This window comes from Plutella xylostella, chromosome 29, assembly GCF_932276165.1.
Source record: "Plutella xylostella chromosome 29, ilPluXylo3.1, whole genome shotgun sequence".
Classification (NCBI taxonomy): Eukaryota; Metazoa; Arthropoda; class Insecta; order Lepidoptera; family Plutellidae; genus Plutella; species Plutella xylostella.
In genome coordinates, this window is record NC_064009.1 from 9,878,846 (window position 1) to 9,893,773 (window position 14,928).

At 37.7% G+C, this 14,928-nt stretch overlaps 1 protein-coding gene across 2 annotated transcripts; it reads right to left on the reverse strand.

The window, feature by feature from the left end:
- Positions 1-71: 71 nt before the first annotated feature.
- On the reverse strand, positions 72-3,416 carry LOC105398494 (facilitated trehalose transporter Tret1). Of its 2 annotated transcripts, XM_048631687.1 has the most exons (4): positions 3,292-3,416; positions 2,479-2,537; positions 2,106-2,238; positions 72-1,522 (listed from the first exon to the last, which is right to left on the reverse strand). In XM_048631687.1, exons 2-4 carry the CDS (start codon positions 2,500-2,502, stop codon positions 192-194), a joined length of 1,488 nt encoding a protein of 495 aa, XP_048487644.1. In that variant the 5' UTR covers positions 2,503-2,537; positions 3,292-3,416; the 3' UTR covers positions 72-191. The 2 variants fall into 2 exon arrangements, with proteins under 2 accessions (XP_048487644.1, XP_048487643.1); XM_048631686.1 differs by lacking the exon at positions 3,292-3,416 and having other exon boundaries at positions 2,479-2,841.
- Positions 3,417-14,928: the final 11,512 nt, after the last annotated feature.

Sequence of the window (14,928 nt, forward strand, 5' to 3'; positions counted from 1 at the left end):
AATAAATGCAGAGCAAAATTTTGTGTGAAAATAACAGGGAAATTAAGTTTAAAATGAAATTATACATTCAATATCATAAAGCATATTTTTTATTTTCTAATTACATAATTACAGCTACATTCTTATTTATATGTTATTCAAATAATCCCTTCTTATATTTTAAATCCCTAGGTTAATTTCATCAAAGTAGGTTAACATGTCATTGTGTTGGTATTCATTAGTCTCAGTTCAACTTCAGGATCTGTTTTTTCACTTTTCAGGGTCTCTTTTTTATTTCTAAATTCACTTTCTATATCTAATAATGTCCGATCTTTTGTTTCTGGCAATATAAAATAAAGAATGATCAAACAAAATACGATGATTACTGAGTAAACTAAAAATGAACCTTCAACTCCAATCGAGGAATACATTTGTGGACAGGTTTTCAACACAATAAATGTAAATACACTTAAATTACAGATTGCTATAGATGAACCTATTCCTCTATATTGCAGAGGTAATATTTCTCCAAAAATTACATAAAAAATTGGAGAAACCCCTAAATAGTGTGATATAGTATACAATGTCATTAAAGTCATTACAAATATATCTAATATACGTGTTTGACCGAACCCATATGCACTGCGTATATAAACATAAACAGAAAGTAACGAAAGAGACAATACTGCCATCAGTACACTAGTGATAAGAATTTTTCTTCTGTAGAATTTTTTCACGATTACAATGGATAGAATCGTTGCAACAGGTCTTACAATATCGAGAAAATTAAGATACCAACTTACTTCCTTAGGCTCTTTTTTATTAAGAAGTGCCTTTAAAATCATATTACCATATGCTGCCATGTAATGAGCACCAATAAATTCAACCAAAATAACAATAATGAATAATATGAAAATAGGATGATAAAATTCTTTCGTAAGCAAACATTTTCTCATTTGCTTCAGTCTTCTTACAACAAGCCTGGATTCAGCGGCTGATAAATTATTATCAGAAGTTTCTTGTTTCAGCTTATCATTTTCAATCAGCTCTTCTATTTCTTTTCTTTGTCTTGGGCTGTCACCTCTTAGCCAAATGAAAACTCTTGTAGCTTCTTCATACCTTTGCTTAGACACAAGCCAGCTTGGAGTTTCTGGGGAGAACCATGTAAATATAGCTGTAATTATTGGTATGGCAGTTGTTACGGCAGCAGTGGTTCTCCAGGATATCACAGTCCCCCAAACATGAACCCATATTACTCCAAAGCCTATAGCCAACGATGATATTGACGAAAAAGCCCCACGATTGACTGGATCTGTATACTCAGCTATCATCATACTGTTCATAGCACTATACATTCCAGCTGATATTCCCAACAAAAGTCTTGCAGTGATAAAAACAGAAAGTGATCTTCCAAAAACAAATAGTAACCAGTGAGCCAAGATTGGTAGAATAGTGATGAGATGAGCTTTTTGACGACCAAACATTGACATTGTGGGGGGAGTCAGGAAACAACCGCACAATTTGGATATTGCAAAAACTGAACCTGAAAATAAGACAAATAATTATTAAATGAATGGTTTAAGTTAAACCACGCCTGCAAATCATAAAGTAATTTCAATTAAAAGTACATAAACTCTGATCAATCTCGTGCATTTCTTTTCCAAATTATCAATTATTCAGATAATTACTAAGTTGCTGTATACGATTATTACCTAGTATTCCCTAAATTACCTACCTATGTATTTTTCTAATTATGTTCCCATCAAATTGGGTATCTATTATTATTTTACTTTATATAGCTTTAATTACACATTTTGTAATCAAATTCGAAACTGTAATAACTCTTTATAATGTGTCTACTTAATTACGTTATTGTATTTGAAATAACATAATTTAAGTATTCTTCGTCTGGGTGTGGCACTGATGTCCTTTATACAGGTTATTCACTAACCTAGTAAGGACAACAGTTGGACATATCAAATAATTATTCCTTCAGATTATGTTACTTCATGCATGACTTATAATAAGTTTCTAATTTTAAGTTGAATTTAACTCTGTTAGCATGAATAAAGTTTATTTATTATTATATTATTATTATTAATATACATTTTATTCTATTTATTTACCTATCCACGACAGGTCATCATTGCTCATTTTGTTCCCCCGGTCATCAGTGTAGTGGGCCACGAGGACGGCCGTGTAGCCGTAGGCCGCCCCATGACCCATCTGGGACATGGCTGCCCCCATAACCACAAAACACTGAAATATAAATGAGTAAAAACAAAAAAAAATGCAAAAAGAGAACGAGAACGTTTACTGAAATCATTATAAGACCCTGAAAGCAGCTCTTTATGTTGAGTTTAACTTACACATAATAATAATATACCGGGAAATCATAATGTTACGTGCAATAATAATAAAAAAGATAGGTAGGCAGGCCCTTGGATTTCAGTAATATAGGTAAAAAAAAAGAAGCAGTCAAAGAAATTAAATACGTACCTGTTTTAGAAATGGGGAAACCATTCTTGTAGGAAGAAATATTGTAAATTTAACTGACACTAATTAGTTGAGAAGAAGTAATAAAGATACGAGGAAAATTTGAATATTTGATATTAACCTTAACTGCCGACGACGTGCCCCAAACGTGTCATAAGTGACAACGTTAGGTCTGAGAGACGTAGGTTAATTATCGAACAGGTGATCGTTTAATTAATGACTTAACTAAAAATACTAAGACCTGTATAGAAATGATGATGACAAAGGTTGCGATTTGTCGTCATCTAGATAATTTATGATGGGATAAACAGTAATGATAATATCAAGAGATGTATGAAGCATCTGTGAACTCTTTCTTTGATCAGATGTCATGAGCTCGCCATATATTTATAGACCCTGCCAAGTGCACTCACTGCAAGCGACATAGCAGACTGGCAACTCTCAATCATTTGAGTCGATTGTTAGGGTGCTTACATAGAGAGGCTGTACCTACCTGTACCGGTAACCTGATTATGCGAAAGCGCTCACTCACGGGGCATTTAATGGATTTTTAAGTGTCATGAGCGCTTTCGCATAATCAGGTTACCGGTACAGGTAGGTACAGGGAACCCGATTCTCTATGTAAGCACCCTTAGAGAATATTGCTAAATGGCCACTACTATTATTTTGTATTAGGTATTGACGCACCAACGACAAGCAGGTAGTTACTGGGCAACATAGAGAGAGAACGTTACCGAAAATATTATCTAAATAACAACGGGTAGGTCTATGAGACGGGCACGTCGGTAGTAAAGGGTTAAAAAATATTCGTATTACAATTTTAACTCATAACTCCACTATCTTCTTTCAGTAATAAGACTTATGTAACCAACAGGTGTATGTAAAATTGTACACTTGTGTTTGTTAACACATTATCGCCACGAATATAATTATTACCTAATAATAATATCGTGGCAAAGCGATTGGTGTTATGGCCAAGTAAACAGGGTGTTAAAAAGGGGATAGTTTGTCGAAAGAAGTGAACGGTGATTCAGATGGATATCATAAAAAACTTTTGGTCAACGACTTTTGAATATTTGCAAAATGAAATTGGGCCTCTCCAGTCTCCATATAAACTTTGTTGGTCACATGGTCACTTTACTTTTTAGTACAGGGAACATAAAAAAATACGAATTTTATAACGTGGATCAGAATTAAAAATTAGAATGCCGAGCTGTGTCACTCTCTTTCGGATGAATATACCACTCTTGCAACAGCCTGTATAACTCTGTTTGAAGCAGACCCTGACATATTATTTATGTACATACGAGGCTACACCCACGAATCCACGTTGTCACAATCGAAAAAAAACCTTAATTACTTTGTTTCCACAACAATTTTGAGTAAGCTACCGTATGCTACGGTAGCAAATATTGGCACTATAATTTTAAGTTTTTAATGCATTTGTTAGGTTCATTAACATTGTTGGAATAAGAATTGATTTTTAACACCATAATGTAACGGAGGTTTTAAAAAAAAACAAGTGACGTTTGGGGAATTGGTCTATGGACTCGAGATGGATTGATTCTTGGATTTTGCGATTGATGTTAAAAATTGTAAAAGTGCGAAAAGTACGAATATAAGCGAATGGTCGAAAGTTATACGGTGTCTCATTTCACTCAAGGATAGAATACAAGCACACATAAGAAGGATTAGCGACTGTATGCAACATTTCAGGAGTGGTAAGTTTCCGCGTGCATTTTTGTTGTATGAATCTTAATAATGACTTTATTAATCTTGTGAATACTACGATTTTATGTGGAATACAATAGTATACTTAATAGCTTCAATTAACAATGGATATTTTACCCACGAGTGAAGTTAAACTTAAATGCCAAAGTTTTCATAACCTCAAATAGTTAGAAAATCAGGAAAAATTGTGTTTAATTATGAATGCAAGTACAATCAGTTTTCTAGACATGACTGTTAGTCTATATCAATATAGTTAGTTACGCGACCCATAAAGCATCCCTTTGGAAACAAGTGACATATTGATATTTGGTCCCAAAACTTATACACAGAGTAGTTAATACTGCCTAAGATGTGGTACATGTCTGGTGCCGATTCAAACCATGTTTTTTTTGTGTGCGAGTTTCAGAGACACCACATTGGGGACCAAGATGGTCCCAGGACCATGGTTTGAAAAGAAGAAGAAGGGCCCAAGGTGCCCAAGGCCGAGATCACCGAGTCCAGGATGCCATGGAGGATGAGGCCCGGGCCAGGGTCTGTGCTGCGGAGCAGAAGGCAGCTGGAGGCTGGAACGGAGCAGACGGTGGCTGCAGAAGGCAGCTGGAGGCTGGAGCGGAGCAGACGGAGGCTGCAGAGGAGCAGAAAGCAGCAGGAGGCTGGAGCGGAGCAGACGGAGGCTGCAGAGGAGCAGTAGGCAGCTGGAGGCTGGAGCAGAAGGCAGCTGGAGGCTGGAGCAGAGCAGACGGTGGCTGCAGAAGGCAGCTGGAGGCTGGAGCGGAGCAGACGGAGGCTGCAGAGGAGCAGAAGGCAGCTGGAGGCTGGAGCGGAGAGAGGACAGCCGGAGCGGAGAGAGGACAGCCGGAGCGGAGAGAGGACAGCCGGAGCGAAGAGAGGACAGCCGGAGCGGAGAGAGGACAGCCAGAGCGGAGAGAGGACAGCCGGAGCGGAGAGAGGACAGCCGGAGCGGAGAGAGGACAGCCAGAGCGGAGAGAGGACAGCCGGAGCGGAAGGAGGACAGCCGGAGCTGAGAGAGGACAGCCGGAGCGAAGAGAGGACAGCCAGTGCGGAGAGAGGACAACCGGAGCGGAGAGAGGACAGCCGGAGCGGAGAGAGGACAGCCGGAGCGGAGAGAGGACAGCTGGAGCGGAGAGAGGACAGCCGTAGCAGAGGACAGCTGGAGCAGAGGAAAGCTGGAGATAGCAAAGGACTGGTTTGAGGTAAAGAGGTTGGTCTTGTCTCGATAAAGAGATATTTTTGAATGTTTAAGGGATAGCTTTACAACACTACCATTCACTTTGCACTGCAAAAGCTTCAAGGTCTGGCTAAGATTTGGTATGAAGGTCTTTACTCTATTCTCTTGACTAGACCAGAGTGGCAAGGAAAACTTTTAAGTGTGTTCCGTATGAACAAATTACGGCCAGATCTTGGAAGAGGTGCTTGGCAGAAAAGAAGACTTGATTGGTCAATTGAGGTTTGTTTTTGTGAGAGGTTGTCTCTCCTCAATCAATGTGGTGTTCAGAGAGAGAGTGTGCTGCTAACTATATCATACACTGACTTGGTAAACAGGCACTTAGATTGGATGATTTGGTTTTGCGCTTTTTTCATCTAGACCTGTTGTTGCAATTCTTGATGAGCAGTGGGGATTCCAGCCCTACAGGACAGGCGGCCCTGCTCTTTTATAATTATGACATACTTTATATTTTTATATGTTACAAGATGGACATGTTAACAACAATCAAAACTATTGTGATGTTATTCAAAGCTCAACTTTGGATCTGTTTTAACTTATCTTTTAGAGACTTGTTATGACTGTAAAGTAAGGGGGCACCGTTTTTTTTCACCGTATCCTAAGCCAGTTATGAGTGCACTTAATGCAACAGGGTTGGGTTCACAACTGATGATTGACTTAGTAAAGCCAATAATAGTAAAACTACAGTTACAGATGAAATTAAAAATTAAAGGGTAATGGGGTAAATGTAAACTACTAGATAGGTCAAATTGTGAATGAAGTTACAATTAATTAGATGTTTAGTATTCCCTTATCCTACCTCTATTATTAGATATTGATGAAACTCAAATGCTTACAAAATACTAATGTTGAATCTCATCATCAGCATAGCTCTTTACTGCTGGACGTAGGCTTTTCTCCCAAAGCATAACACTGGATGCGATCTATAGTTTTCCCTGACCTTGACCTTATCTAATCACATTTCAAACACAACAAAAAAAAAAACTATTCAAAGTTTGTTACATTTAGTAGGGAAAATATTGTGATGCAAATAGATACCTTACAGTTGCTTTGGTGAACAATTTAACTTAAATCAGTATATTTTTTCAACTAGTTTTATTTTCTGATTGAATTTATTAAAGTACAGCTAAAAGTGTATAGTGTTAGTGTGTGTCACATCTGGGGTCATGAAACGCTTATGAATAATAACTAAGAATCGAATTCTAGAACCAGTCTCAGCACTAGCGAATTTCTGATGCTACATTTACCCTTGAGAGTCTACAGATCTTTTATATGGGTTCTAGAATGCGACCCTTACACTTACAACCACATGTGGAAAAGTGTAATTAGCTAGCTAGTAGCTATTTACCTAAGATATTCATATTGTGCTATAATATACATAGCAGTAACTTCTCCAAATATTGTAAAATGGAATGAAATTAGCTAAACTTAAATAGTTAGGTACTCTAGTAACCAAATAAAACATTAAATTAGTTTAAAACAATAAATGTGCAAATTCTTGAAGAAAATAAAAATAAAAAAAAATACAATTGTTTTAAACATATGATAATAGTTACATTATGTATGTAATATTTTTACCATAGGTAGGTAAATGTACATTCTGAAACAATTGCAACTTAACTTATAACTTAATAAATACATGGTGCATAGTTCACTCAAAACCAGTAAATTTAATTAACAAATTCCGAATTAGACTTTTACATTTTAAGAATTTAATTATAATTATAAACAAATAATAACATAAAAAGTTACATATTTTCTACATTACAGAGTTATATACCAAATCTATATCTAATATTTTATTTTATAATACTGAGAAAACTTAACTAAATTTTAATATAGGTAACGATGCAAAAGTAAATTATGCTACTCAAGTTTCCACTCTACTGTTACTCTAGGTAGACTAGTTAAATGGTACAGGGAGGTTTAACTATACCTATAATAAACTAAATCTAATCGTAAGAGTTATGAACAACCGCTATTTATGAACAATACCTACATACAAAAGGAGAGAACGACATTATAAAATAAAAACTTTAAAAGAAAACGAACTAAAGTAACCAGTTTTTAACCGACTTCAAAAAAAGGAGGAGGTTCTCAATTCGTCGGGATCTTTTTTTTTTTTTTTTTTTTATATATTTTTTTATGTATGTTCACCGATTACTCCGCCGTTTATGGACCGATTTTGAAAATTCTTTTTTTGTTGTATTGCATTGAGCTCCCAGGTGGTCCCATTTTTTTTTCAGAATTTTAGTTCACCCCCAAGGGTGGGTAAAGGGGTAAAAACAGGGTATGAATTTCCATTTTGGGCACATATTAAGCGATTCTAATGAAATTAAGAACGTAAATATAGTTCTTATAACAAAAAAATATGATGGTGACCTTGAGCTGATCTGATGATGGAAACGGAAGGCAGCCAAGGGAACTCCTCAACGGTATATAGCAACTACCTCGTGTTTAGGCTTGAATGATTCGTATTGATTAGTAGGACTTTTTGGAATCATTTGCATCTTACTTTTGATTAAAAATTATTGCAAATAAACTAAAAACTATAAAATAAAATAATAATTAAAGGGATTAAAGGGCCGACTTCGGAAAGCCGCTAAAGTGTGGGAAGTGGTTTGGGGTTTGCACGGGTTGTATGTGACGGTGCAAGTGTGCCTAGGCAGGAGCTGTTCTTTTTTGGGGTTGGTGCCATATTTCTTCAGATTACTTTGTCACCGCACCAGCATCAAAGGGGAGCAGTTCCTGCTTGGGTGTGTTTGTGCTGTCGCATATAATTTGTGTAGACCTTGAATTGTTTCTTGCATTTTGGTGGTTTTTTGGGGTCGGTTTTTTGATTTTTTTAATTATTATATGAGAAGCAAAATGATCACTAATCAGCCTATTGGAAATAAATGATAATCTATAATGTGACGTGCACACTGAGTCTTTACGAAAACTTAGAAGCTACAAGTGCTGGGAGTCTGGTGCTGCATGGGGTCCATTTGGTAACTTAGGTGCTCACTAAGACGGGTTTTTGGGATATTCAACCCCTAAGGGGGAATAGGGGGTGTCAAGGTCAGAGTCAAATTTTTTATTCAATGTATAAATATAAAATTTCCGCGTGACGCGATTTAGAGCAAAGTTATTGATCAGAATTGTACCGGTCATATTATGGGATATCGCATAGCACCGTTTAAGTTAGACGCTTGAAAATTCACATGCCAACTTTAGTGAATGCAAAGTTATTTGGTATTGCGTTAGTTGGCTACATGCGAAACACATAGATTATTAATTGAAATGAGTATTTTGCCATTGCCATTTGCCATACAAGTCTTTGCCGTATGCAGTCTGGTAAATCATTTTTAGTGAAGTATTTGTCAATTCTCATGTAAGTAGTTTAATACCACCATGGCAAGTTGTTGGGTGGGTAGTTCGGGAGTCGTCCACGGGAAAACATTTTAAGGCGAAGCGATGATCATAGGCAACAGCTAGTGCTAGTGATAGGAATGACCATGGCTTTATAGTCAGAGTCCCGTAAAATAAGTATTATTAAAAATAAAATAAAAATATGTGTGATCGGAATGACAAAGTTAATTTAAAAAAAGGGGCCACGTAGGGCTGTCTACTAAGCCGTGAATAATAATAATGAAAAATATGATGTCAGCTATTTTACGGTTGGATAATGGAGGAGGTGATGACGCTTGCAGCTGTCATCATTAGCTGGGAACAGCTATACCGGTCCTGGAGGGCAGGTATTCTAAAAATCCTTTGTATTTGTTAACCCAGTTTATACATTCATGGTACCTAGGATTCCACACTTGTGAGGCGTAGTCGAGTATGCTTCGAACGTATGAGCAGAACTTGTATAACAAAATTTTAATTAAAAAAAATTAAAAATTGTTTATTTCAAAAACTTTTCACTTATAACTAATACAAGGTAAATACCTCCTATTAAGCATAAAAATACCTGTGCCAGGAGATCTCGCTCTCCATATCAAATTATCATTTAAATTATTCAGTTTCAGAAAATTAAATAATATAAATGGAAGGTAACAATAATAACCTATGCACAGGTCCCTTCTTGGACAAATTTCTCGTAGTACACTCGATTTCGGCATGAGTAATACACAACCTATCCCATCATTCGGTGTGCTGGTGGAAAATGTCTAGTTCTAAACTAAAACTACATCACATACAAATAGAAAACCCTAATTAACACAAAACTAATAGGGCGACAAAGGCAGAAAAACAGCAACTTATGCACAAGGACTTGTTCTGACGATGAGGGACAGAACTAGAAGCTCTTATCGCCGTACATAGATCTATTTAGGGTTGCAAGAGTCTTAGGAAGAGAAGTAGCTCCTTTGCCTGGCATTTTCAGCACCCAAAACATTGTAATTTTGTAAAAACAATTTTGGCATTATTATTGAAAGACTGCTTGCTAAAGATTGTATAATATGTTTATGAGTTTGGTTACTGATAAAGTTCAGTACATTGTTTATGATGATAATAATAATAATCCATTTATTTCAGATTGGTTACTGATAAAGTTCAGTACATTGTTTATGATAATAATGATAATAATCCATTTTTTTCAGATTATATGTTTGTGAGTTGGGTTACTGATAAAGTTCGGTACCTATACTCAGTACTGATAAAGTTCGGTACATTAGGAAGATGATTACGAGTTGGGTTACTGATAAAGTTCGGTTCCTATACTCAGTACTGATAAAGTTCGGTACATTAGTAAGATGATTGTGAGTTGGGTTACTGATAAAGTTCGGTTCCTATACTCAGTACTGATAAAGTTCGGTACATTAGGCAGATGATTGTGAGTTGGGTTACTGATAAAGTTCGGTTCCTATACTCAGTACTGATAAAGTTCGGTACATTAGGAAGATGATTGTGAGTTGGGTTACTGATAAAGTTCGGTTCCTATACTCAGTACTGATAAAGTTCGGTACATTAGGCAGATGATTGTGAGTTGGGTTACTGATAAAGTTCGGTTCCTATACTCAGTACTGATAAAGTTCGGTACGTTAGGAAGATGATTGTGAGTTGGGTTACTGATAAAGTTCGGTTCCTATACTCAGTACTGATAAAGTTCGGTATATTAGGAAGATGATTGTGAGTTGGGTTACTGATAAAGTTCGGTTCCTATACTTTATAGTACTGATAAAGTTCGATACATAAGGAATATGTTTGTGAGTTAGGCTACTGATAAAGTTCGGTACATTATGTATATGTTTGTTAGTTAGGTTACTGATAAAGTTCGGTTCCTAAAATCTATGTTACTGATTATGTTTGGTACATGATGAATATGTTTGTAAGTTGGTTACTGATAAGGTAAGATTTACATACTATATATTAGTGATAAAGTTCAATACATTATGAATATGTTTGTAAGTAAGGTTACTGATAAAGTTCGGTTCCTATACTTTATATATTACTGATAAAGTTCGGTACATTATGAATATGTTTGTAAGTTAGATTAATGATAAAATTAGATTCATATACTATTTATATTAGTGATAAAGTTTAATACATTATGAAAATGTTTGTAAGATAGGTTACTGATAAAGTTAGATTCCTATACTCTATATTACTGATAAGGTTTCGGTAAATTATGAATATGGTTGTAAGTTAGGTTACTGAGAAAGTTCGTTTCCTATACTCCTTAGTTAATGATAAATGTTGGGTATATATTATTAAGTTGGATTGTTTTGTATAATTAGTGTTAACCGAAGAACATTCCCATTCATTTGTTATTGTTAAATGCATTTATTGTTTCTTCCAAGTTGGGTTACTCTTGAACATTCAGTTTTTATAAACTTTAATTCATTTAATTATGTTTAAATTTACTTTAAAAAAGCATTGTGATTACATTTTGTTTAAATTTAATATTAGTAAACTTAGCTATATTATTGTTAAACTTAATGATTATAAAACATATTGCTGATGTTAACTGTTTCTAAATTGTAGTTTATAAAACATAGTTTATTTCTGGTTTGATGATTGTAAGCTCTGTGCCATGGACCAATGTTCCCAGCCGATTGTTAGGTTACGCACCGGCGTCGTGCGCGGGGTCGCACACGTTGTCAGGATGGACGATTGTTAGGTTCATTAACATTGTTGGAATAAGAATTGATTTTTAACACCATAATGTAACGGAGGTTTAAAAAAAAAACAAGTGACGTTTGGGGAATTGGTCTATGGACTCGAGATGGATTGATTCTTGGATTTTGCGATTGATGTTAAAAATTGTAAAAGTGCGAAAAGTACGAATATAAGCGAATGGTCGAAAGTTATACGGTGTCTCATTTCACTCAAGGATAGAATACAAGCACACATAAGAAGGATTAGCGACTGTATGCAACACATTTAAATGCATAAGCAATATAATATAAGCTGTATTTTATGTATAATAGGTACTGGGGGATGAAAGATGAAATCCGAAAACAGAGTTCTTGAAAGATGTCTTCCATAACTTCCATTATACTTACTAAAGTTAGCTACTTTTTTAATTTATATAACTCTCTTCCATCCAAAGGTTGTCTGGTAGAGATTGCTATAAGCAATAAGGCCGCCTTTTTGTACTGTTGTTATTTTTAAGTTTTATTTTGTATTGATTCTGTTTTTTGGTGCAAATAAAGAGGATTATATTGTATTATGTGATTAAACATTGTGAGATATGGCGTTTCGACTTTCTCCGTGTTCGGCATCATAAGGGTCACAGTGACAGTTAAATAAAGTCCATTTTTCTCTCCACCTTTAGTTTGCAAGGTGCGGGTGCCTATATAAATAGAGTGAGTCGCCCGCGCGCCTCAGTTGGTTTTTGATTTTTGAAGTGAACACTTCGGCAAAATGGCTCAATGTAGCCACGGTTCTCGTCGGCTTCGCTCCGACGGGGAAAAATATAATATTGAATTTGCGGAGTCCTCGCTGCCGGGAGCTGTAGCGTGATGCGGACCAGGCGGCGTGGGGCCTGCCGGCTGCTGCGCACGCAGCCATTGCTGAGGATTTCGCAACGAAGTTTTGAGTTGATAAGCCGTGAGTAAAATGCTATTATTTACTGCTTAAGCTCAGCCACTGGTCATAATGCTCCGGCGCTTGGGGTTTTTATCCCACGCAGTAGGGTCCGATTCAATAGTCGTGGTGATGATTGATCATATATTCCGGTCCTACTAGTGGCGCTTGAGCTAGATACTTACATTAATGACCGCTTTTAGTAAAGCATATGTTAATTTTATACAGGAAAAAATTATAAAAATATATTTTTCTACCCTCAATTTCTAATATTTTTAGAAAACAGTTGATAAAAACTTTGCTATTACAATAATGCACTTGATTATAGCTTATGTAAGGCTTTACAAACAGGAGCTTTCCAGGACCATCATAGGATTTTTTACAGGAAGCACGTGGCTCCGAGTTTCAGTATGTTGGGACATTGTGGCATGTGCGGCGAGTAATGTGATCCGCCGGTATCTACCCGCTGAGGGTAGGCAGGCCGATTCGGTGAAATTGAAGTTTCGTGTAACCTGCACCCGGCCCTGTGCTCCCGCGCTGGCCGCCGTCTCGTGGCACCTGCATCGCAGCGTACACCCGGCCCTGCGCTCCTGCCCTGGCCACCGGTTCGTGCCACCTGCATCGCAGCATACACCCGGCCCTGTGCTCCTGCGCTGGCCGCCGTCTCGTGCCACCTGCATCGCAGCGTACACCCGGTCCTGGCCCTGGCCACCGGTTTGTGGTACCTGCATCGCTGCATAGACCCAGCCATGCACTCCTGCCCTGGCGGCTGTACACCCGGTCCTGGCCCTGGCCACCGTTTTGTGCCACCTGCATCGCAGTGTTCACCCGGTCCTGGCCCTGGCAACCGGTTTGTGCTACCTGCATCGCTGCATAGACCCAGCCATGCACTCCTGCCCTGGCGGCTGTGTTGTTCCACCTGCATCGCTGCGCACACCTGGCACTCCTGTTCTGGTTGCCAGATCCAAACGCCCCCTGTCTGGGAAGAGATTTTATGCTCAGCGGAAACGCCTGCACTATTGCTAGCACGGTCATCATCGTCATCAGCCATCATTATGAGTGTCTTATCTAGAAGGTATCGAGTAACGTGCGCTATTCATCAGTGATTTTGGCATATGCAGACGAACGTTTACTGCCAAGGTTGGTCATGTTAGCCATACAAGGGCACACCAACGAAGCCTGAGTAACCACCTGCAGTCGCCGTAACCACATCGGCATGGAGGACGACAAATCGGGTAACGTGCACCGCTTCTAAAAGTGTTATAGGACTTTAATTTGATGCCTCCGCTGAGGTATCCTGTTAAAGCAGCTTTCTTCTGAACTGCCCAAAGTGACCTGTAGACTGCTCCTGGGGATAGTTGTGCAAACAATATTTTTTTTTTTATTTTTTTTTTATTTCGATGTCTCTTCTGAAGAAACTGTCTAATGCAGCTTTTGTTCTAAACTGCCTAAAGATCATTGGACTGCTCATGGGAATGGTGACGCACGGTAAGTACAGGAGCGTTACTCTATACTGATGAGAAACGAACGAACGAGAGCTGTCGTTCAATCGGCACGTTTAATACATACAAACAGATAGATAGATAGATAGAGCGGCTCGCGCCGCAGTGCACTGAAAGTTCGTTTTTCGTCATATAAAGTGACCCCCCAGACACTATCTTTAAGTGTCATGACACATCGGCAGATTCCAGCTTTGAGTCTTTTCTTTTCTCGGCTGTGAGCAAAGTGAATCCCACCGGCGAGTGTTCAACCTAAAAGCACTGAGCTAATTCCTGATTTCGTGAAAGTCGCTGTTGCTATACCATACCGCTTCTCAAGTTACCGAACTTTTTATGATCCTACTACGGGTGATCATGATCAGAGTGTCATCGCGGTTTCTGAGTGGCACCACATTAGCTGTCTTCCTTATGTCCCAGTGGATTGTGAGTGTGTATCCGAGCTCTTTGTTGAAAAATGCGTGAACCTCCTACGCAGCAGCTGTCTACTATATAGTTGTGTATCGAATAAATCGAGTAACGGTGCTCTTGCACGAGACGACTACCTTTTGGTAAAATTATAACTTCCACTATTCTGGGAACATGCATATACCTACTGTGTACTGTGTATCACATCACGTGTAGCCGCAGCCTTACTCAAATTACTGGGCTAGATAATAAACAATGGCAGTCGTCATTAAATTTCTATGAATTCATCATTTGGAGCACAATTCAAAGGATGAAAGTACCTATTCATGCCTAAACGGCTTCTCAATGAAAATGTATTTTTAATTCGATTCTGGCGCAAACGTTTCATAACTATTTTTCAACACTGTATCTGCTGAAACTTCTTAGACTGACTGGTGCAGACGTGCCGTTTTCACAATTCCATTTTGAGTAATCCTCAACTTTTTTATGGATCTTTCAGTTAGTTACGTAACTAGTTACCAAGTAAAATGTTTGTACTCGCATCTGATTGGAGCTTTCTGG

Coding starts and splice junctions, on each gene's coding strand:
- LOC105398494 (XM_048631687.1), bottom strand. CDS start 2,502: ATGGTTTCCCCATTTCTAAAACAG. Junction 2,239..2,478: donor TTTCCCCATTTCTAAAACAG/GTACGTATTTAA, acceptor TTTATATTTCAG/TGTTTTGTGGTTATGGGGGC. Junction 1,523..2,105: donor TGATGACCTGTCGTGGATAG/GTAAATAAATAG, acceptor TCTTATTTTCAG/GTTCAGTTTTTGCAATATCC.